We start from the raw sequence: 24557 nt of genomic DNA on the forward strand, positions 1-24557 counted from the left end.
AGATTTAGTGTAATTGGTCTCCTCTACCCAGATCTTAATCAACTTGGTGAGGGTGGAGAAGAGATACTACGTAAGGCCCTCACCTTTGGACTGTGGGGCCTTACAAGGCAGTGAAAACTCCTTTAGCATTAAACATGGAATTGCAGTCAGGGTTGGGGGGTACAATTTTCAGAAGAAGGGCAGTTCTAGTCTAGAAGGAAGCAGAAGAAAAGCTCATCAAATGGAAGTTATCCTCCACAAGGAGATGTTGAAGTCTAGGATTTGGCCATGGTTTTCTGGGTTGCTAAAGAGTAGGGGAAAATGAAGAGAATTAAGCAGTTTGAGGAATTTTGAGGCTATGGTATTGGTTAAATTATTTATAATCAAGTTTCCCAAAACAATGGTGGAAGAACAGCAAAGAAGAGGGTTAGTCAGGGCTCAGAGCAACAATGCATCATACCCATTTGATTTAAAATTTTAATTCCCAAATTAGTAACATAATTTTCAATAACCCCAATTATTTCTTGTTCTTACAAATTAAATAAAAGATCTACTCAAATTCTCTCAACTCTTGTTGGTCATGATCTAGGTCACTAAATCTATTAAAAGAAACATTCAAAGAAAAAATGGAAGGACCTGATTTAAATCTCCACAAAGCAAAACTGCAAAATATTTTAGAGCTCATATCTTCCTGAAAATATAGCTGAACATAGATTTCAATGAAAATTTATTCTCTCCTAGATACTTGTTAATAATGATTGGCATTTAAAATATCATATTGAAGGTAAATAGGTCAGCTGGAATGGGGCAAATTAGTCTCAAAATAGGACTAGTGATAAATCCCTTTGGAAGTGATGATCCACCACTATGCATATTTGATTAATATTCTTGTTAAAACATAATCAGATGATGTTTCTCAGGTAGGCAATATTATTCTTTGAAAGTTAATTATGCACTGGCATCATGAATGGCTTCCAGTTCCTTTCCTCCAACTATAAACTTGCTCTGGAAAAAAAAAAACCATTAAAGTTGAACATACGTAAGAAGCTAAACTGAATTATTTTATAGAAATGAAACCCTTATGAAATAACTGCCCAAGTATGAAACACTTTTGAAGGGATAATTAGTGAGTGGTAGAAGTAGTTCAAAATGCTACTCTATAGACCTTGCTCCAAGGGTTCCAGGTTGGGCTACAATAGCAATATCAATCAGTTACATAATTTGTTAAGTACATTTATAGATGTAAAATAGAATACAATCCATTTGAACATTATTTCAATGGTAAAAATACATTCTAAGTTTTAAAATAAGTTCACTTACAAATAACCTACTAGAATACAAATTATTTCTCTATCGAAGGTGACTTGAATAAATTATGGTGTAAAACTGTAGGAGCTCATACTAAATAGGTGCATAAAAAACATGAGTTAAAATGCAAGGTATGATTAAATAGAAAAAGTGAAACATTGAAAATAAATGCTTCACACATTTTTAAAAGGTGTTAATCAAGGTGGGTAGAACATATAAAGTCCCAAAAATGGAAAGGGAAAAAGAGGGACATGAGGGAAGTCGTATATTTATCATAGGCTTAAATCAGAAATGATTAATGGTAGGATTAGAGATGAAGCAAAATATTTGAGCAATAAATAAAAGGCAAATTAAGATAACTAGAAAATAACCTGCTAGAAAAGGTGGCTTTGTAATGATAGGCTTAGGAATTGGAATTCCAGTAGGGAACTACTGGAAGTTATTAAAGAAGTGACTTGATGAAAGGAATATTTAGGAATATTAATCAAGTGGTATTCTCTTTTTTATTGGCATTTTCAGTTCTAACCTTTGAGGCTTACATTTTTTTAATATGATTTCTTTGTGATTAACCTATATCTTGCTGCTATACATCCTGACTAGATTTCTTGTAGCCCAATTTTGCAATTAATTCATTTATTCCAAAAATATTTATCAAGTGCCTCTTATATACCAGATATTGTGCTAGGGATATGCTACAGTGAGAAGTACTAACCTAGACCTTATCCTTTTATGAGCTAAGAGTCTATAGGGGTCTCCAGAATGTGGTTTATCTTGGTGAATGTTACATGTAAATTTGAGGAGAATATGTGTTCTCCTGCCGTTGGATGGAATAGCCTATAATGTCACTTAGATCAAGTTTGTTGATGGTGCTTTTCAGGTCAATCTCTAGTAATTTTCTGGTTGCTTGATCTATCAATTACCGACAGAGACCATTAAAGTCATCAACTTTAATAGATTTGTCTCTTTTCCCTCCAGTAATTCATCAAAAAATGCTAATTAAATTTTCTTACCAGCTTATAGTCTCAGCAGCTTCTGTTCCAGGTAAGCAGATCTCAGTTATGACTATCTGGATTCATCTGTTTATCCAGATTTCACAGTGGGAATTTGCCCTGAAACCTCAGTTCTCTAATGGACCCAAGCAAAGTCATCAATTTCCAGTTTGTTCACCGTTTTTCTTGTTGTAATAACAGTATTGAGGACTTCTGTGGTCTATTATATGCTGGAGCTGAAAGCAAAAGTCCCAAACTGTTTTGATTCTTTTCTCTAATTAAAGTGGAAAGAATGCATTCTCCAAATCAATGGCTGGGAATCCTGTACCTGAAACTCTATTAATCGACTCCAATAGTGATACCACATCTGATAAAGCTGATGCAATTAAGGCCACTAATTGGTTAAGTCTACGTAGCCTTCAACTTTTCTCCAAGATCCATCCAGTTTTTGCATGATCAGACTGACAAATGAAACAGTTAAGATAGGCACCAGCATCCTTGCATCTTTTTAGGGTTTTAATTGTGGCTAATCTTTGCTGTTTTCCATGGGATAAGAAAGTGTTTTGACTTCTACTTTGATCTTGGTGGGATCAGGGGCAGTTTCAAAAGTTTCCACTTGGCCTTCACGACCATACTTTTCTTCAGCAATAAGGGACCTAATATGATGGGTTAACTTCAACTTTCAAATATATCTATTCTGATTATGTCCTTGAGAACTGAGAAAATGATCACTGCAGGTATAGGGAAGTCTGTGGGACAACAGGCCCACTATACTTTGGACTTTAGTCATAGATTTCTGCTCTGGGGATCAATGCCAACACAGACCCTGTGTTTAAACATCCTGGGAATATCTAGTTATTTTTTTCCCCAGTGTTATCTGTGTAAGTGGCCAGAGGTCTCTTTTGGGGAAGATGGGAATATTGTCACAATATATACTTGAATTGGTGTTTCAGGTCCAGCCTTTCTAGGATTCAACCACCTCTTTGGCCAATGATTCCTGGTTCTAGAAATTGATTCAGGTCCAGGGAATAAGAAAACAATTGTGTTTTCTGTTGCACTGGCTGTCCTCAACCTCCTGCTTCTCTATTCTTTTTAAAAATTATTATTATAGATGCTGAACAACACCCTTATTAATTGGCCTGGCAGCCCAGAGAGGAAATAGGGCAGAGGTTTGAGGGGCATATGATGCCTTCTTAGGGAGAGACCTCTACAGCATTTTCCGGTACAAGAGATGCTCTAGCCCTTAGGCAGGCCACTCTACACGCTCAGGAGCTTTAGAAGTTGTATACATTCTCAGGGGCATCTACCCAGATGTTCTGCCACAATTTGAGCATACCCAGTTATCCCCATCAGATCCTGCCATTCACATGACAAACCCACCTAGGTTTAGCATCCAAATGCCTCTGGAACTTTGTAGCTCACACAATAACTTCAGTCTGTTGTTCTATTGTGTCTGACCTTTCACTATTGGTACAGAGGCCTCCTGAGAAGCTCCCACGGGGCTCCATGGTTAGATATTTCTTATTAACAGTTCTGATCTCTCATTACCCTTGTGTAGAAGTCAGTGTGACTTAGCAGTAATTCTGTTATTTTCCAAATGCCTGCCTCATGGCCTCTTCCACAGTATTCCCTTTTATCAGTACCTTTTCCAAGGTCGTCATTAGTAAAGTCTTTTGCAATTAACTGATATCCTGGGCCAGAGCCATTGGTGTCACACCTACCAATCAGGACAATCAGTCTGCCAGTCAATGAATCCCCATATTACTCTGTTTTGTTTGATCACACTTAGTCTCTTCTGAGAAACAGACACCAAAATGGGATTCAATGTGTAAGGATCATAAAGAGTTTCAGTGTAAAATTAAATAGAGAGGGAGGCAGTGGTCTCATTGCAGTCCAAGTCTAGAAGGTTGTATTCTAGGCTGTCATACAAAACAGTTTGGTCAAACTATCAGGGAACCTTAAGCCAAATCAGTCAACAATGAAGTCCCTTGCATCCCATGAATAGGTCTGACTTAGTTATTTCCATTGCAGCCAATCATGACCAGGGAACAGCTCTTGGGAAGTGTGGCCTTGATGGATTTCAAATTTCAGCACCTGGGGTCCTCTGACATCTAGTCTTCCTGTCCTACTAAGTCTGTGAGGCACACTGTCTGGGTCACTACACTGTCTTAAGAGCATTTCAGTTTTGAACTGAAGAAGCCTCTAATTTCCAGCTCTGTATGATTTAATCCTACCCTGTCTTTTCTAGAAGTAGGACAGGAGAAGAGAGCTGACTGACTGCATATTTTCATTTGATCCCATTATTCTTAGTCCTGGGTCTCACTATTTCTATGTCTGAGTCCTACAGTTCAAAGTTATGGCAGTTTAATTTCTCCAGAAAATAGACTTTCAACTAAAGGAGTGTCCTGATTACATGGAGTGGCAGAGGGGTTCCAGTGACCAACAGCGTACCTTTCCTACACTCACCTCCTTCCATACCTGATGCTGCCAAGTTCCAAAGCATTAGGCAGATCTGGAGACCCATTGCTTTGTTGCCATTGATATCCCTTTCTGCAGGTACTTTGCTATTGCTTCCTCAACTTCTTCAAATCAATTACTACTCCTCCAGTTACAGCTTTCCAAAATTTGTTTCTCTTATCTGTTTAGAATTCCTTCTCTATCCTCATCCACTCCCTTCAATTATCAAGTATAATTTTTTTCTGCTAATAAATATCATATTCAAATAAAGAAGTCCTCAATGCCTATATCAAACATTTTCTTGACACTTCACACTATACCTAAAACAACATTATGATTTTATTTACACATATTGTACCTCAATAAAGTCAATTTTTTAATGCCACTAACCACAGCATTCTAATTTTACCTGGGTTATTTAGATTTGGTAAATAGGTGGAAGTATTTTAGAAATTTTTTACTTAGAAAAAAAAGATGGATTTGTGAGAAAGGAACATATAAAAGTGAATCAACTGAAAAATTTCGAACAGTTCTCAGGCCCTAGCCATAAACTGCCTCCATTACCATTTTCACAATCAAAATGTCTTGCTAAAATGGAAACCATTCCAATTAAGTTGATTTTTACAAAGCACAATACTATTTTGATAATATTGAATAATTTTAAACTCAAACACTAAATTCTGAAATAGATAAGATTTGAAATTAACAATATCCCTTGTTGATTGATGTGAAGAATTCTACCTTTTGAAAAAATGGTCGTATACTAATTTTATAGACTTTTTAGATAGCTTATGGAAAATGTATTAAACAGTAACTCCATATCAGTTGCCCTGTCCTGACTTTCATTACCACTTTTAGCTTTAGCACCTTGATTTCATATTGTTTCAACCTCTAACATGCCACATACTTTATCCCCCAGCTTGTTGTTGGTTCCCTTGAGGCTCAACATAAAGTATTTTTATCTCTCCTGTTAGTCTTGGTGCTCCCACAAGCAGTTCTCGCTGGTGTGGCCCAGGTTTCCTGGTACACATCAGGTTCTCCTTCCCCTTGTGCATGCTTCCTATGAGTTGACACACTATGCTCTGAAATTATATTGTAACTTGGAAAATTAGGATGGCTCATTGTGGTAGTCTCATGGGAATGGAAGCAGCATAAACATATATTATTTTGGGGAGAAAAGAACACATTCTGTATTTTGCCAAAACTATACCAGTCATTAATACCCTAGCTCATTAGCAGCAAGATGTTTGTTTGTTTTTATAGATGGATAATCACAAATAACAACCCCCCACACACATACAGCAGAAGTCTGTAGTCAGAAGAATTGTTCTAACATAAATTTCTTGGTTTGATAATATATTACAGTTATTAAGAGCGTCATCATTGAGCAAGGGTTCAAAGAACTCATTGTACTATGTATATCATTTTTATAACATCCCATGAATCTACAATTACTTCATAATAATGTAAAATACATAAGTATAGATAACAAAATATATTTGGTTAGCAATTTCAAGAGTTTACTGCACATAAAATTCTTTAAAATAGTAGTTGAAGATATTCATAAATAGAATTATTTTTGCAATGTATTTAAATTATGACAGGATTGCTTGTGAATGTATTCTGGCTTAATCTGATAAATAAAACTGATAAAATGTAAACAAACAGCAGAAATTCTTAAAACTTATAAAATTATACTATAAAAACTTCTGGGTTCATTCTAGATTTTAACTTTTTTGACTATAAAATGAACAATTTAATTATATAATCAATGGTTGCATACAAAAACTGAAGCCTGTAATAACAAACTAAAGGTCTACATAAATTGGTGGTTCTACTAGAAATTAGGCCCCTCATCCCCTAAAAGATCACATACAAAAAATTAATTCTTCCACTATCATAGAAGAGTTGTTTTAGACACTGATCACTTCTTAGCATTCCAGGCAGTATCAATTTCACCTATGTTCTTTCTGAATTTGTTTTGGAAAGATAATTCTCTAAAAGTAGATTGAAACACAGAATAAGAATTAGAAATTTAGGACATTATTTACATACCTGAAATAAAATTTATTTAATTTTTGTTGTTATTGTTTTTTGTGGTTCTGGGGATTGAACCCATGTCGAACATGCTGGGCAAGTTACCACTGAGTTATATCCACAGCCTAGGATTTAAATTTTTAAAATACTTAAAATTTAAATTTTTTAAAATACTCCATTCTCAAGCAAAAAGGAAGCTCTACTAGTCACCTATTTTTAAAGAAACCAATGTTAATTGCTAAAGAATACACCAAAAAAAAGAAAGTTACAAGTAAAAGTACTCCATTGAAGGCTTACAGGAGGAAAGCACAAGAATATAATTTAGTTTATCATAGCTTCCACATAGTACCTTTCCATAAGGACAATTCTGATGGCAAAAGAATGCAGCATTTTGCATACTTAGATACAGTGCCCTCTTGTGGATAACAATTCTCTACATAAAAAATCTGTTTAACTTTTCTCTAGTTTGAAGATATATACCTGTCCCCAAACTGATCATCTGGATCTTTGAGGAGAATGTAAACCTAGTGAGGTCTGTAGTAGGATACCTCAGGAAGCAGTCTCAGATTGAATCTGCAGATCTATCAGAGCCAGGTGGGCAGTGGGAATTTCCCTTCATGTTTAAATATCACACTTTAGAGAATCAAAGACCACTTCACTAATCCTTTTCACTATATGCTTGGGATGTCACTTTAATATATTTTAACTAAAACATACTTATGGATGTCAATAGTGCTTTAAGGTCATTTATTTTAATGCCTGGTTATCATGTTCTAAAATGTGTACTTAGGACTTTTAGAACATTTCTTAGAAGGTTCTAAAGGTGGAAATGACCAACATGAGTCCAACAGAGCCATGCCAGTAGGATGTGCAGTGAGTGCAGTGAGGTAAAGGGTCCTAGGAAGGGCCAAATTGGGCTAGATGTCCAAGAGGCAACCCAAACAAAAGAAGAATTTGAATCATGATGAAAGAAACAAGTATCACAGGAAGTAGTACAGGTCATCAGGATGATGAAGAGATAGAATATGTCAGTGAGTGTAGAACATTAAAAGGAGCAAAACAGAGAATGGTGAGGGGTGCATCTTGTTCCTCTAAAGGGCCAAGTATATGATAAAGAGAATGGTCTGATGGTTTGAAAGAATTTTCTCTTACATCAAGCTTCTCCTGATAAGCAGGCAAGGAGAATGGGTCTTCTGGTCGGTCCTAGAGAAAACTAAAACATACTTTGGAAGGAAAGCCAAACAAACAACCAAAACTTAACATTTAAAAGTAATTTCATCAAAGAATTAACATAAGAGAGACCAATTTGCCTAGGATTTCAAATTTACCAAAAATTTGATTTTTAAGGAGAATCTTTCTTATATGTGAACTTGTATCCTGAACATCTTATTTTTCAGAATATATTTTTCAATGATATTAAATGCTAAACCATTTCCTTGAGTCTTTAGTTAACAAATTGAACATCCCTTAAAATGCTAAAAAATATATATTCATAACAACATTTAAGAATTCAGATTTCAGCAAACTAGCTTCCTATAAATTGATTTTTCTCTTAATTGATCAAGAGTTTTCCAGAAAATGTTTGTGGTGAGACAAAATATTTTTCTAAATAATGTTTCTTTGTTTCAACATCTTCTTCCCTCAATGGCTCCCATAACCAGCTAGTCTTATGACTTTAGAGGAAGGATTCCCTGTACTGCATTCATCTGATCTATAGGGTGTGTGCAATGGTGAGATATTTTCCTGAAAGGTCCAACTGTCTGGGTCTAATGTAAGATAAGGAGAATGCATTGATGGGAAAAACAGTAGCAGAGAAAAATAGGGGTTGTTAGTTTTATGACTGTGAATCAGTCAAAGAGCAAAACTTTCACTTGATAGAGTTGACTGTAGGTATATGATAGTGCTTTTTGAGAGTTTCTGTATAGGAACTCCTGTAATAAGAGACTGTCTTCCACATCTTTTTCTGAGGGACACAGATCCCCTAAATCTTTTTTTCTCAAATTGTTCTTGGCAACAGAACTTACTGAAATGCCTGCTAAAAAGTACAACTGTCTAGGCCTTACTCCAGACCTACAGTTGAGTACCTCTAGGTAAAGTCCCAGAATGTATATTTTAAATAAATGCTCTATATGGTTCTTACAGCTTGCAAATTCAAGAAATCTGTATCAGGCAACTAAGCACATGATGGTGCTGGATAGTACAGGGAAGTAAGAAAGTAGATGGGCCAATCATCTTTCCAGTTTATGGTACACCATCATAAATACTGAGCTTCAGTGGGCCTATATAAGCTAATGCAAGAAAGATGACATCACTATCATATGCTGACTGCTGGGAGCTGTAAAGTTCTGATGAGTTCAACTAAATTCTTAGCTTCATATCCTAATTAGAAATGAATGAAGAAGCCCAGAGTGCCAAACAAGAACTTAAAAAATAGCTAGTGTTCATCAGACACAACAAAACCTATTTAGCCTGAACTTTTAGTTATCTTGAATTCTCAAGGAAGAGTCTAGTCTTGCAGTGAATAGCAATAGTTCTGGACACACTTGGAAATTCTTGGAAAGAACACTCTAACATAATGGTATTGACTAGGTTATTTCTCTAGCAGAAGTAACAAGAGCTAGAAAATGTACACCCAGCTAGCCCAAAGGAAGTAAACGTTCTGTACTTTTTATTAAAAGTGTTAAATCCCTGCTGAAGTCCCTACTTTGTGGGTAGGTACTCACAACCACAAATCTGTACTGCAGTTTTGAAAAGGTAGCAGAATATTTGTAGTTTACATAACAGCACAGCTTAAGAAGCAAAAACAATAGCACATCTTTGGGTTCTACCTTTGTTATTATCTTTTCCAATGGGATTAAGGTTAATTTCACAACAGATTTGTTTTAATGAAATTTTACTTCTCCTTATCAAGGGAAGTGAGAAAGAGTACTAACAGTACTTACTATTTCAGGCACTATGCTATTTTCTTAGTAGCACTAGTAATCTTCACAACCACCCTACAAGAAAGCTTAATTAACTCCATTTTACAGATGAGGAAATTAAGCCTCAGAGAGATGAAGTGATTTCCTCAGTGCCTTATAATCTGGATTTGAACCAGGACAAGTCTGATTCCAAAAGCTATGATTCTAGGCGAAGTTAGTTGTCCTCACTTCATTTTATTACCCCCTACTCTTCCATTCCACCACATTTCTCCCCAAATCCTATCCTTTTATTAGTACTTGTTTACTTATAATTTGCCTGAACTGTGGGATGTAGTGCTTTATCCTACCTTGAGGCAGAAGGTCCTTGGAGAACATTTTTCTGCTCAACAGTCATCAAACTTTCTCCTTCCTTGGCTTCTGTGATACCACTCTTCCAATTGTCCCCCTCATCCTTTCTCAATGTTTTCTTTCACAATTTACTTCACCAAATTGCCTCTTTAGCCAGTACCTTAAATGTTAATATTATCCCAGGCTTCCACCCTCAATCCTGTTTTTCAGACTGTTTTTTTTTTCCTGTTTTGTTTTGTTTTGTTACCACTCTTACCTGTATAAAATGCACAAACAAAACTATATTCTTCATTTCCTAACATTTCAACTAGTTCTGATTCCTATAGTCCTGTTCAACATAATTCATGAAGTTATTCATCTTTCAATCCTCTCCCAATCACATCCTATCACCCATGTGTTCATGAAATCATTCCTAAATATATCCTCAATCTGTTTCCTCTGCTTCTCCACATATAATACTGGCCAAGCTATAAAACTCGCCTTTCCTTTAACCTAGACTGACCAAAGAATCCTAACTGACTTCTCTGCCTTAATTCTCATCCTGGGAATTCTTTCTCCATTGGAGGGTGAGTGGAAATTTTTAAAAATACATAAATAGTTCAACAGTTTCCCATCACATATAAAAAGGTTCAGATTCCCTAACATGAATATGAAACCCTTTATTATCTAGTCCCTGCATGTATTTTCAGCCTAATTTTCCCTTTTATTCATGCCAGATATCTTGGATATCTTAAGCTAGTTTGATCCATAGAGACTTTATCACTATCTGAAAAATTTTAAATGTACATACTCCTTGATTTTAAAAAATCCACTTTTAAGTATATGTGCGCTTAAAGCAGTGATTCTCCAACTTTGTTGTTTATCAGAATGACCTGGAGAGTTAAGAATACAGAGGATTCTGTATGTTGAAGGATAGGACCTGGTCTTTGTATTTTTACAAAGGGATTCTGTTACCGCAGACTGCTATCCTAAAACAGGAACCAACAAACTACAGACTAATGTCAAAAGCCAGTCACTGCTTCTTTTGTTTTTGTAAGCCAAGATTTGTTAGAACACAGTCCACATAACTATTTAGGTATTGTCTGTGACTCCTTTTGTTCTAAAGCAGCAAGGCTGAGTAATTGCAATAGAGATCAGGAATGTTATGGCTGCAAAGTTGAAAATCCAGCCTATCTATCCAGTCCTCTACAGGACTTGCCAAGTCCTAAAGGAGGCATTTTGTACCAGGAAACATGTATAAGGATGTTCCCTGTGGTGATGCTTGCCATGATGAGATTTTTGAAAACTCAATACATATAAACAGGAACTGGAATGATGCATAGAATTTGCCTATGAAGAGGAAGAAAAAGGGAGACAGAGAAGGAGAATGAAAGAGATCTTGAATCTATTTCTTGTTTTTATTAAAATTATAAAAGATATCCAATATTTGTTTATACTAGAGTATATCATTGTCTGCTTTATTATCTGTTGAGCTTTTATTATCCAAACTGAAAAAAAAACTGATATGTTCAATTAGAAAGCAAAAATAATTGAAAATTGATAATTCAATGCAATGGAATATAATTTAGCCCTTAAATAAATACATAAGAAATACAGGGCTGGGGATATAGCTCAGTTGGTAAAGTGCTTGCCTTGCAAGCACAGGGCCCTGGGTTTGATCCCCAGCACCGCAAAAAAAGAAAAAAAAAAAAAAAAAAAAAAAAGAAATACAAGTAGTAATTGATAATTGCTCTGACTAGTATAGAATACAAAATTGTACAGTAAAGCTAAAATTATATTTAAAATGTAAAAAAATAAGCACAATCCTGTTTCATTCCTTTTTTCTTTCAGCTGATTATTAGGTCATTCTTTTTAATCAATATATGCATATAAAAATTACCAAACAAATATGAATTGTAGGTACTATTGACTTTATGATTTTATTTTTGTCTTTAACATTTTCAAATAATATTAAATAAACACATAATGCTTTATAATGAAATACCATTCATTTTAAATGACCTTGTGTGGCAGAAAAGCTAATTACACACCCTGTATCTATTCTCTTCCTCTTCCTACTTTTGCAAAACACTATATTTCTAGCCTCTCTCACACACTATTAGTGGAGAGTAAGGAGGAGCCTGAATTCCTGAGGGATTTATCGAGTCACTGCACCAATAACTGCAAACCTCTAATACTGCCTATTACATAAAGGGGGAAAACAGAAATAAATGCACTTGCTTAGCGCTTTCTCTTATATACAGCCAAATGCAACCCTTAACTGATATATCATGTTAAAATTAAATGTTAACACATATACCACTGAAATATATTTTCAAGATAACATACTCTATAACACCTTCAGAGGAGAACAGTGAATCAAAACCCAACAAAACAAAACAGGATGAAAGTGCTAAACTAATTGAGAGTAATTTTTCAAAATATTAAAATCAAGTCAACTCATCTAGTTTTAAAATAACATTTCATATTTTTGTCAAACAGTATTTTTAAATATTACTGTGTGTTGGTCAAAAGCTAGCATCCATCCCTTTTGTAACCAATAAGAAGGCTGCAGTTTGAAGTTACTCAAAATGAGTATTAGAACTAACTAATATTAATTTTAAAAGTATGTCTGCATATGTTACTCCTAAAGATGGAATGATTCACAAAGATGAAATTTACAAATGATGTAAATTCATACTCTGTCCCACAAAAACAAATAATGTATGTCTTCTATCAACTTAAAAGGAAATTTAAAAATGTTTTATAAACAAATATATATGAATTTTACAAATATTGGTCTTTATATTGAAGATTAGGATGTATTGTATCTTTTGTTCTTATGTAATGAGAGATCTCTTGAATGGATATTGGATTCTTGGAAACCAGTGCTTTCTGCTGAGTAGTTGGCTAGATACTTCCATCATCAACTGCAGGCCACATTCCTAATCCCTGCTGCTCAGAAAACCCTTCCTGGATTTCACTGTTTAAGAAAAACTAAATTCTTGTGCAGGCATCTTCCCAGAGAATACAGAGAACCAGTTCATTCATACTGAACTTAAGTTCTCTTTCTGCATGGCTGTGTTGTTCTATATATATTTAGTTCTTTATTGAAGAGAAATAATCACCTGCTTCTGGGGCTAAACATCAGAGAAGCACACTTTATTCAAGAATAACACCAAGAAAAATAGTGTATCAATATAAATGTGTTACAGTCTCCTCAGGTAGCCATAATAAAACCAACTAAATGTTCCTTTCATATACTGTACTTTATCATGTTACACAAGCACGAGGCTACTGATAATTTCTTGGACTGGGGCTGTCTTATCAAAAGCAGGTAGCCAGAATATTTTATATTCTGTAGGGAGTATTCTATGCTTTATATTCTATAGGTATTATTAAAATTTTATCTGCAATTAAGAAAAGGCACTGTGGTGAAAATTGCTCTAGCAGCAACTTCTAAGTGCCACAAGAGGGGGATATAACTCTACTAGAATGTGGAAGGTGGGGGGAGTTTTTTTTGTTTTTGTTTTTTTAAATGGAAAAAGAAAAGAAAAAAATGTTATTTTCTTGAACTTCCAAGACACAGAAATACGAACATTTCTGAGTTGAAAGTAACGGGAAGATATGCAAAGAGGCTTATTTCTTCTCAGTTCTTTAGTATAAAAAATGCAAGATTTCCCTATAATTTTCATTAATGAATTGCAGTTATTCAAAGAAAAGCATTCATAAATGCTCTCATTCTCAGAGGCCCTGTGTACACTGCTATCAACTTAGTACTCTACCTATAGCTATTTAAAAAACTATTTTTTGTTACATCTGATAAGCAATTCAGCAAGGTGTAGTAAAATGGATGAAGGCTTTTTACAGAGGGAGGGAATTTGGCTCCACACTTACAGATTGTGTAAGCCTAATCAAATTCTTTCATCTGTTTAAGCTTATCACATGCATCAAAGGAAATAATGTTAAACTTCACCTCATGGGGTTGTTGCAATACTGAGAAAAGGGACATGAAATTAATTTGTATACTATACCTGTTCAATTAATGATGATGATAATGATACGTTAAATCCTACAAATTCAGCAGAGTAATGCATTTGCATTTTCAATAGAAGTACCCTTGGTTTTTCACAGGATTTTTTTCTGAGTATTTCTGAAATAATAATTCAGCAAGAGTTTTTGGAAAAGGTTATTTCCAAGCAGGCTCTGGATCCAAGAAGGTTATGCTTTGGGCTTTCTGTATATTTTAAAGTATAAATTTGAATGAATGAAAAGCAATTAATGTGTTTTATAAAACACTTAACAAAAGAGGGAAAAGATGTCACTAAAGGCAACCAGAAGAGAAAGTAGATGGATCAGCCCAGTGAGGTTTCATGATCGTTGTAGGGTAATTTTATGGTTTCTCTAATGGATTTGATATCTCTTTCATATATTTGTAAATATATGTATATAGGTACACAAGTACATAGATATGCATATGTGAGTGCCTATGTATGTACATGTGTATGTATATTACAAAGGAATTAGACTGGGCATGTTTTAGAAATGTAGAAGTTATGTTCTTTGTGTTAAACATTAGGCATCTTCAAATTAGAAGGAATAAACACACTTAGGTCCCCAGCCAGCCTGACTACTGAGATTTCTTTTCTTCCACTTTATCTGTGCATACACCAGACTCTCTACTTGCTTTCCAACATGGCCTCATGACGAGATTCTTTGCATAAAAAGCAACAACTCTCTTGAACAAAATATTTTCTTTGGATCCTGTCACAATCTTTAATTTTTTCTTTAGAATCTGGGGGAAATAAACAATTTCCTAGTTATTCTTCTTAGCCATCTTTTACTCACCACAGGCATTCGTTCATAGACACGAATAGAAGATAGACTATCTACAATAAAGCAAATATAAACAATTGATATTTTATCAGTTTTAACTCAATATATAACACACATATAGGATTGCTTTTGTACCTGAAGGATTCCCACGGAATTTTTCCATTTTCTCTTTAAGAGATGCAATTTGCTTTTCTAGTTGATCATTCAGTTCTAGTTGTGTCTCATAACGGGTTTTCCATTCACTGCCTGAGGTAGGGGGAGATGATCAAGATTAGCCCACCAACTCTCATTTATTCATTCAAATAACATGAAACGGCTCAATCTTTCCCTGTTACTGCACTTGACTTTATTAGTAATACAGATAAGTCCCAATAAAAAACAATGTCAAACAATACATTTTCAAGTATTAAAAAGAACAGTTGGGTTGAAAACTGACACTGTGTTTGGTCCACTTGGTGCTGCTACAACAAAATACCAAGACTGGGTCATTGACAAAGAATAGAACTGTAATTTATTTACTACAGTTGTGGAAGCAAGGAAGTCCAGGATCAAGGCACTGGTATTTGGTCTTGTTCTGTATCTTCATGTGACAGACAAGCAAGCTAACAAAATGTGTTATGTGCAGCCTCTATGTTAAGGGCCTTGATCCCACTAAAAGAGAGGAGCCCTTATGGCCACATCACCTCTTAAAGGCCCAGCCTCTATTATCACATTGGCAAAACCTAAGCTTTGGAGGGACACATTCAAATCACAGCACCCCACAAAGGCTTTAATAATTCAGTCATGTTTGTGCTGTTCACTAGTTATAATTTTTGCAACCATGAAGTTATCTTAATTTGAAAAGACTGAAGATAAAATATTTCTAACATGAAAAGGAAAAAGACTAACATGGTACTCTACAAAGTGCTAAGGATACAAAATTAAAATAGACACAGTTCTTGCTATCATTCAGCAATAGAAATAGGAGGAAAAAAACATTAAACTAGAGCATTTGAGAAATTTTTCATTGCAGTAGATGCTATGGAGTACTCAGGACATCTGATCTAAAAGAATTAAGGATGGGGAGATTAAGATTGAAGATCAGGAAATGCTTCTTGGGGGAAATGACCACCGATAAAAGCCAGAGAAGGTGAGAAAGGATATTGAGGCAGCGAGAGCAACAAGAACAAAAATACGCATATCAAAAAAGTAGGAGATAGGTTTGAATAAAGTTGCCTGCTCTCTGATTTTTTCAGGTGATTTCACAATTAAAAAAAAAAAAATCCCCAAAGTCAGATTAGTGGGTTTGAGTCATGTCTCTACCACTCTCTAGCTTATTTATGTGATTTGGAGCAAGTTCTTTTTTGTTCCTCAATCTCTCATCTATATAGTTCCTATTACAGGATATTAGATTAATTAAAGGTCAAATATTTCCAACACTAAAGAGTGTGCAGAAAATGCCATAAAAGTTATTGTCCTTATTTTCATCATCATAATCATCATCATCATCATTATAAAATTTTCATTTCAAAAGTGCTTTCCAAAGAGGCAGCACCATCATGCTACATGTAATGCAAGTACCAGGTACATTTTAAAAAATCTTTACTTCTTTGATAGGCAACAAATCATATGTGTTTCAATCTAGATTTCTTTGGCTAAAAGGTAATTTGACAACTTTCTATAGTTATGAAATGTCTATGTACAATGCAAATTCTATCACAAACTTAAGTGTTTTCTAATTTAATTGCAGAGGATATGAATGTAGTAGAAATACACTGTCAGCTTAGTTTCTAATACTTTTTCTAGATTGCTGTATGACTTTTCATATAGGCCTTTAAAAAAATCAAATAAAAGCTACTTTTTCTGAAATTGAACCTAAATATAATTTCCTCAGTAATTTATTACTCTTACACTAAGGACAGACTTTTTTATCTATAAACAGATACTCATCTATGCTTTTGATTCTTTTTTTTATATTAACTTTATAATTCACTTGGAATTTTTTAGTATTAACAATATGGAGTGAGGATCTAAATTAACATTTCTTTCTTGATATTATACCAATTTATCAAGTCGAATTTATTGAATAATTCACTTTTCATTTAGCTCCCTTAAATTCCAATAAAATATTACCAGTAATAGGCTCCTTGACTCCAGTTTTCAACCCAGAAGCCTTTCCCCAAATGGGGCAGGCTGTCTGAAGTGGGTGATCGGGAGAAGGGTAGAGAGTAATTAGAAAAGGATGTTAAAGGATCATTAAGGACTAAATGTTTATGTGCCCCCCAAATACATATGTTAAAGCCCTATCCTCCAATTTGACTGTATTTGGAGGGAGGGTCTGTGAGGAGGTGATAAATTTTAAATGAGGTAAAAACACTGGGGCTCTAATTCTGTAAGATTAGTGTTCTTATTAGAAAGGAGTTAACTGACTCGTCTGATTTTTGCCATGTGAGGATATGAGAAGTTAAGTGTCTCCAAGACAGAAAGGAGCCCTCAAAATTAACTGAATTGGCTAGCACATTGATCTACTACTTCCCAGCCATCAGAACTATGAGAAAATAAATTTATATCATTTAAGCCACTCAGGCTGTGATATTTTGTTATACAGCTTGAATAGACTAATGCGTTCATTATTTGGTGCATTCTCATTTCAGAGTATGGTATGGCTTTGTCTGTAATAATCTATTTACCCCAAGACATAAATGAAAATGTTTTTTTCCTTTTTCCTAAGGAACTGAAAGACTATCTCAAAAGATATTGAATTTTTAAAATTAACAATAACCTGTCCCTGAATTTTATGGCATTACACAATGGTTTTAATAAACTAGACTCTTTTCCTGTTCTGTTACAGGTTGGATTATGTTCTTACCACTCCTTCATATCCAACACACCCTACTCTATCACCTGCACACCAAACTCATATATTGAGGTCATAACCCCAAGTACCTCAGAATGTGATTATATTTAGAAACAGAGCTTTTGAAAAGGTAATTAAGGCAAAATGAAGTCATATGTATGAGCCCTAATTCAATACAAGGGGTGTTTTTATAAAAGGAGATTAGGACACAGACACAAAGGGAAGACCATGTGAACACATAGGGAGAAGATGGCTATCTACCAGCCAAGGAGAAAGCGCTTTGAAGAAACCAACCCTACCAATACCTTGATCTGACTTCCAGCCTCAAGAAGTGTCAGAAAGTAAATTTCTGTGGTTTAACCTCCCCATTTGTGGTGCTATGAGAATCTGAGTGGACTAATTTTAACTGTTCTGTTGATTCATTTTAAGTGCTAATAATTTATCTTTTAAGAATCCCCTTCCACAGTTCTGCCTATTTATTTGTCCAGTTACTTTTAGAGTAAATTTTTCAAGTTAGGGGGGAAAAAAAACTTAGGTATTTTAATAAAATATACATGATACCAATAAGTTAATATGTAAAAATGAACGCATTTATAATATTTACTCCTCCCATAGGAAAAAAATATCCTTCCTTATTAATATATGAATAATAATGAAGAAGGTAAGCTCAATATATTATTCCTCAAACAAATCTATAGGTTATGCATTTTTCCACCATTTTACATGTGAGGAAATTGAGACAAAGAGGGTTTTAACTAATTTATTCAAAGTTATACATTTAAGTCCCACAGCTGTGATCTTAAAGCCAGGGGCCATCTGATTCTAAAGTCAATGCTCTTTTTATAGGATAAATCCTAGCATTTTTCCTACTCCACTACAGATTCTGAGATGATCAAGGTTTGAGCACAGATATGTTTGGCACATATTCATTAACTTAGTTTTTTCTCCAGTAGAAATCTTCTGATGTCTAATGAACAATAAATTGAGTTCATTAACTAAAACAAGGTTCACAGAGACTTCTTATTTTTTGCAGTGCTGGAGATCAAACCCCAGGCCTCGCACTTGCTAGGCATGTGCTCACCACTGAGTAGCATCCCCAGTTCCGCCTCCACCACATTTTTTTCCTTTTTTTGTGTCTCCCACTAACAAATCTTAGAATTTCAACAAGGCATGTGTTAAGGGAAAACTTTTAAATTTCATTTTTCCTCTAGGGTTTCTGCTCAGTGTGAATTCTCTTGGGTTGAATAAGATAAGAATTCTGATTTAACTATTATTCCTCTGTTGTCTCTTCATATAGGTTCTACATAATTCTTGTCGAAGAAATGATCAGATATTTTATAGATTGTGTTGAAATTGTGACAGGTCATTTCAACACTTATTTTTAGCTTGTTAATGCTAAAACTATGCTTATATTTTTTAAAATAAACACATTTCATTATTATATCCAACCATTTTCTATATCTTTATTAATATACTAGTTTTTAGTTGATCCTCTGGAAAGTTCTGGATATTAAATTATGAAAACCATAAAATTCTCTAATAGCTATCATTCCTTTTTCACATTTTATTGTGTGATTAAAACTTTTAAAACAATATTACATTTGAATGATGTCAGTAGGCATCTTCCCCTAACCCCAAGGAATGGAAATGCCTCTAATTTTTTATCATTAAGTATTATACCAAAAAGAAGTATTATTTTCCTTGTTTAGAAATATGGAAAACAAATTGAATTTTATTTAAAAAATAGCATTTACTAAGACAAGTTTCTAAAAATGTTTGATCTATTAACATATTACCCTATGGCCAAAGGTGCTTGGAAACCAGACTTGAGGTACAAAGTGGAGATGTGGATTTGTTGTCAATATATGATGGTATTTAACCCTACTGAACCAGAAATCACCTAAGCACATATTGAAGAAATGTCAGAAGACGGAGACTGAGACCTGGGGCATTCTGAGTTTTTAGAAATCGAGAAGAGAAATGACAAGTGAATAGAATGTAGGACAACCAAGAAAGTGTGATGTCCCAGAGGCCAAGTGAACAAAGGGCTTCAAGGACAAAGTAGTGAGCAGTAGTAATAATGCTCTGATGAACAGAAGTAGAGACTAAGTGGAATTTGACACCAGCATGCCTATATTCAAAATTTCAGAAACATCACTCATCACCTCTGTAATTTTTTTAAAATATTTTTTTCAGTTATTGATTACCTTTATTTTATTCATTAATTTATATGTGGTGCTGAGAATCGAACCCAGTGCCTCACACATGCTAGGCAAGCGCTCTACCACTGAGCCACAACCCCAGCCCACCTCTGTATTTTTGAGAAAGCCATTGAGGATCTGTTTTTTCATCTACAAAAAGGGGTAATAATACGTTTTTAAAGGGTAGTTGAAAATTCATTTAAAGCACTACACAAACACTAGCTCTTTTCATTTAAAAAAAAAAAAAGACAACCTCACTTGACACAGCTCCTGGTCTTAAGCGACAAATGTTTCTGCTATTCATTTTAGGTTTTAGTTTATACGTACTGAGGAAAAAGCTTTCCTACCATCCTAATCTTTCCTCTTTGTGCCCATATCCTACTTCCTCCCCATAAAAACAGTTGATAATATGACTTGTGAGCAATACACTACTACTGGGCATAGGTACTGCACTCCATACTGTATGTATGAACATGCCTTCTGTTTTTTCTGAGTAGGTGAGGTATTCCAACTACCCTTGCCAATACAACTACTTGGCAAGTGAACTCAGAGTCTGCCCCCACAGAGCCAGTTATAACTAATGTTCACATATGGAGATATAAGATGCTACTTTAACCTTGGACAAAGTGGTATTCTCTAATTTAGCTTTAACAGAGTATTGGACACTCGCAGAAAGCAGCATTTTATTTCGCACTTGGCTTCTAATCCTTTTTGTTCATGGCTCCACAATAGAAGAAAGTACAAAGGAATTTAAGAACTAGAGCACATGCCCATAATTCTAATAATCTCCTTACATAAGTGTTTAGCTCAAGCACTGCATCCTCAGTAAAGGCTGTTTTTATGCCCTCACTAAAACTGTGCTAGATTCCCTTTCCTTAAGATCCCATTTCTCTATATGAAAAATGTGTATCACTTTTCATAATCATATTCGAGTTTGTCACTTTCTCCCCCAAAAGTCAGTGAAACTCTTTAAAATAGGAAAATAAAGGTCTTCCATTCAAAATGTTGATATGAGTCTCAACCAAATTTGTGGAATTAATTGTTTGGCATATGTTATAAATTTTAAGGATATATAGGTATGTGTGTATATACTATAATCCCTTATACACAAAAATTCTTCCAACACAAATAGCCAAATCCTAGATAAGGATTTTAAAGTTAAACTGCAGATCCAGTAGTTAAGGTATGAAGGGCATGACTTAAGTTGAATAGAATGTTTGTGATATTTTGTTATTTACTAAGGAAATAATATATCGATGACACACAACAAAGGTTTTGCAAATTAACATTTTGAACTTATAGATAAAAATAATTATATAGTAATGGTTTCACATTCTGAAGTATCAGTTTTAAAGCCTTTGTTATAAATTATTAATGCCATCAGAAAGCAATTGTGAAATCTTGGTACTATTATTCAATACATGTAATTTAATGTACCATAGGTATCTTGGTAAAATGAACAATAACTATACAGGAGTAACATATATAAATACTTATATACCTTCATTGTCAGTATTGACTTTGGCTTCCATTTCTGCTATCTTGTGTCTTAATTCAAACACTGAGAGTTGCACTACATCCCTGTTATTAAAAATATTTTGTTAATTATGATTCAATTAAAAATGGGAAGACTAATACATAGTAACCCCCAGTACTTTAGGAACAATTTATTATGAAATATCATTTATTGAAGGCATAGTTGAGTATCAGGAATTGAACAATGCAGGCTTCTGATTAATCATTTCCAGAAGGGATTAAATATGCACTAAACCTCAAAGCCCTCGGGTAATCACTGGAAGCCAATTACCGTTAAATATGATCCCAAAGAAGTTGGTTATTCGAGTTTCTCAGAACCCTGAAAAATAAGAGCTGCAAATTATAGACAGGAATAACTAACTAGGGCAGTAGGTAACAAGTGTCAACCTGAGGGGAAAAAAAAAAAAGAAAACACTAATAACACACACACAATTTTTTTTCAAAAGCATTCCAAAGGTTTGCTATCTAAGACATTGGTCTGTACCACAATAATTATCATATTTATATTTAAGGCATTTTGCTAAAAACGTTACAATGAGCAAATGAACAGAACAATAACTACAGCAGCAGCTAAATTCCACTTAAATGTTTAACTGGAATGTATTAGCCACTGCTAAACATTTTACACATTTCATTCCATTTTGGCAACATCCACAGGAAGTATAACTATTTGTATGACACTCTTAAGAGAAAGCTGAGGCTTAACCAAGTTAACTTAAACAAGAGCCTATAGTTATGGAGAAATAAGAGTTGAGATTTGAATTTATGCAGAATTCCTCTAAAGTACTTGCTCTGATCCTTTACTGTCTCAGAGAAAGCAGAACCTGATCCTAAGAATGCTTATCATTTGGTTCAAGATTTAAAAATAAACAGGCAATTAATTAGTGTGACTGGAGTTACAACAGAGGAAAGCACAGGATGCTATGGGACCCACAGAAGAACTGAATTCTCATGGGGACTGTGGGTGGAATAGGATTATCTTTTTAAAAAAAAATAGTATATTCAGTTTTAACATGAAGTACTAATATTGTTCTAAAAAGCATATGAGAGGCTGCTTACTTTGGAGACAGCCTGCATTCTCCCTTGAATATGTATCTACCTTCCTAGATAAACCTATCTATGCCTTTAAAAAAAAGAAAAAAGAGAAGAAAAAGAAAAAGCATATGAGAAACTGGAGATGAACATGCTTTCTAACTCAGTAATAAGTGCCTTTGCTAGCTAGCATTGGCAAGGTCCTGAGTTCAATCCTCAGCATTGCACAAAGAAAAGAAAAAAGAAGAAAGCATAAGAAGGCCTGATTTTTACAAAATGTCACCATTTCCTATGTTCTTCTAAAAGGATGAAATACTTAATTAAATTCCTTGGGATTTTAAACTGAAAAACCCGAATTCAGTGGAACATAAAAACCAAATACCTATTTTAACATTACAATATATGTACCAAATACACTTTAGGTTTTTTGTTGTTGGTGGTAGTGGGGGATTTTTTGTTTGTTTGTTTGTACCAGGGATTGAACCCAGGGGTGAAATTTTTTTGAGGCAGGGTCTCACTAAGTTGCTCAGAGCCTCACTAAATTGAGGTTAGCTTTGAATTTGCGATCCTCCGGCCTCAGCCTCCGCAGACGTTGGGTTTAAAGTTGTGTGCACCACCGCGCAGGGTCACTTCATTAGTTTTAACCCTAAAGGGAGTACAACCTGCCTAATATGCTTAATTAATTAAGAAGGCAAATCAACCTCTGGCACAAAATACTGGGGAAGTCGCGACGACACGAGCCTGCAGCGACCTCGGTGGCTTCTGTCTTGGGCAGAGCGCGAACTGACCCCAGGGCCACCCCTGGGGAGGCGGAGTCGCGCACGCGACCCGCCAGGGGGCGGGAGGCTGAGCGCCGCCGACTCACTTCTGGTAGATTTCTTCCAGCAACTCCAGTTTCAGGCGGTCGGTGCTCACACCGTCGAAGTTGTCGCCTCTTCCCTCCCCCATAGCGGGAGGTCGGAGAGCTCCCGCGCCCTTCGCCTTGGCACTGCTTAGGGCAGAAGACCTGGAAGGGACACCCCCAAGCGTCGTCAACAGCCGTCGCCATGGCGAAATGCCTCACAGTCGCCGGCTCCCGCCCGCCGCCCTGCGTCACGCGTGACGTAATAGGGCGTCGCCCGCGACGCCCCTCTAGTGGGGCGCCAGCTGGACCCGGAATAGAAGGAGCCCCTCCTGCGACCTCCTGCGAGCGGCGCTCGGGCCAGACTGGGAGGCTGCGGCCCCATTCCTCCCAACCGCGCCTTCCTCTGGCCCAGTGTAGGGGGCTCCAGAACGTCCTTCTCCTTTCCCTTACCTCCTTTTGGCCTTGGTTGCTGTCCTAAACACTGCCCGGCGCCTGGCGTTCCTTTACTCCTGCGCCTTGTTGGATCAAAAGTGGCTGCACCTTTCTTGGTCTCAGTTGGACGCGCACCAGAGGCTCTGGTTCAGGGTGTCGCACGAGGAGCAGACCTTAAAAAGGTACTGCCTGAACTCGAGAAGAGTTTTGAATCTCCAGTTCGGGGGGTTTCTAGAAGTTTACGCAAAATCTCTGGACTGTCCGCTGCAACTTGAAATTTCATTATATGTTTAATCACAAATTTTTGCATTCTGCTCCGGATACATCTGTGTTTCAATATCTGCTCCCTGTCCTCATCATTGACTGGAAAGATCCACTGGCTGCTTTGTTTGAATAGGGGTTGTCCCCTTCAAAATTCATGTTGAAATTTAATTCCTGTTTTGAGATATTAAGAGATGAGACCAGGGAAGCTTCATGAAGTGATTAGCACTATGCCTGCATGAGAGGAGTCATCCATTCATGATCTGAATTCATTTCATGATTAAGGGGTTGGTTAATGGCTTATCTCCAGAAAGGATCTGCTAAAAAAGCCAGTTTGGCTAGGACTTTCTCATACTCCCTGTCTCTGGTCAGTGATGTCCAGACTTCTTGCTGAAGGCCAACACCTGATGTGGCCCCTCTACTTTGGAGCAGAACCGTGAACCAAAATTTACCCAGTATGCGTTTATTATGGTTTGGCTATGTAGTATCCTCCCAAAGCTCCTGTGTTGCTGCAAGAATATTCAGCAGTGAAATGATCAGATTATGAGAACTATAACCTAA

The 24557-nt window shown here is 35.7% G+C and overlaps 1 protein-coding gene across 8 annotated transcripts in view; it reads right to left on the reverse strand.

Moving 5' to 3' along the window:
* The window catches only part of Ccdc169 (coiled-coil domain containing 169), a 60446-nt gene extending 36391 nt beyond the window's left edge, over positions 1-24055 (reverse strand). For 3 of the 8 annotated variants that reach the window (XM_047552109.1, XM_047552105.1, XM_047552107.1), the window contains exons 1-4: positions 23325-23497; positions 21393-21472; positions 14990-15100; positions 14867-14907 (exon numbers count right to left, since the gene is read on the reverse strand). In XM_047552109.1, coding sequence (XP_047408065.1) covers positions 14867-14907; positions 14990-15100; positions 21393-21472; positions 23325-23407 — 315 coding nt within the window. In that variant the 5' untranslated portion in view covers positions 23408-23497. Of the gene's footprint in view, positions 1-14866; positions 14908-14989; positions 15101-21392; positions 21473-21698; positions 21815-23160; positions 23272-23324; positions 23498-23753 lie in introns of those variants that run through there. The other 5 variants (XM_047552106.1, XM_047552112.1, XM_047552111.1 and 2 more) reach the window with 5 other exon arrangements.
* Positions 24056-24557: the final 502 nt, after the last annotated feature.

Source organism: Sciurus carolinensis, chromosome 5 (genome assembly GCF_902686445.1).
Source record: "Sciurus carolinensis chromosome 5, mSciCar1.2, whole genome shotgun sequence".
In the NCBI taxonomy this organism is placed as follows: Eukaryota; Metazoa; Chordata; class Mammalia; order Rodentia; family Sciuridae; genus Sciurus; species Sciurus carolinensis.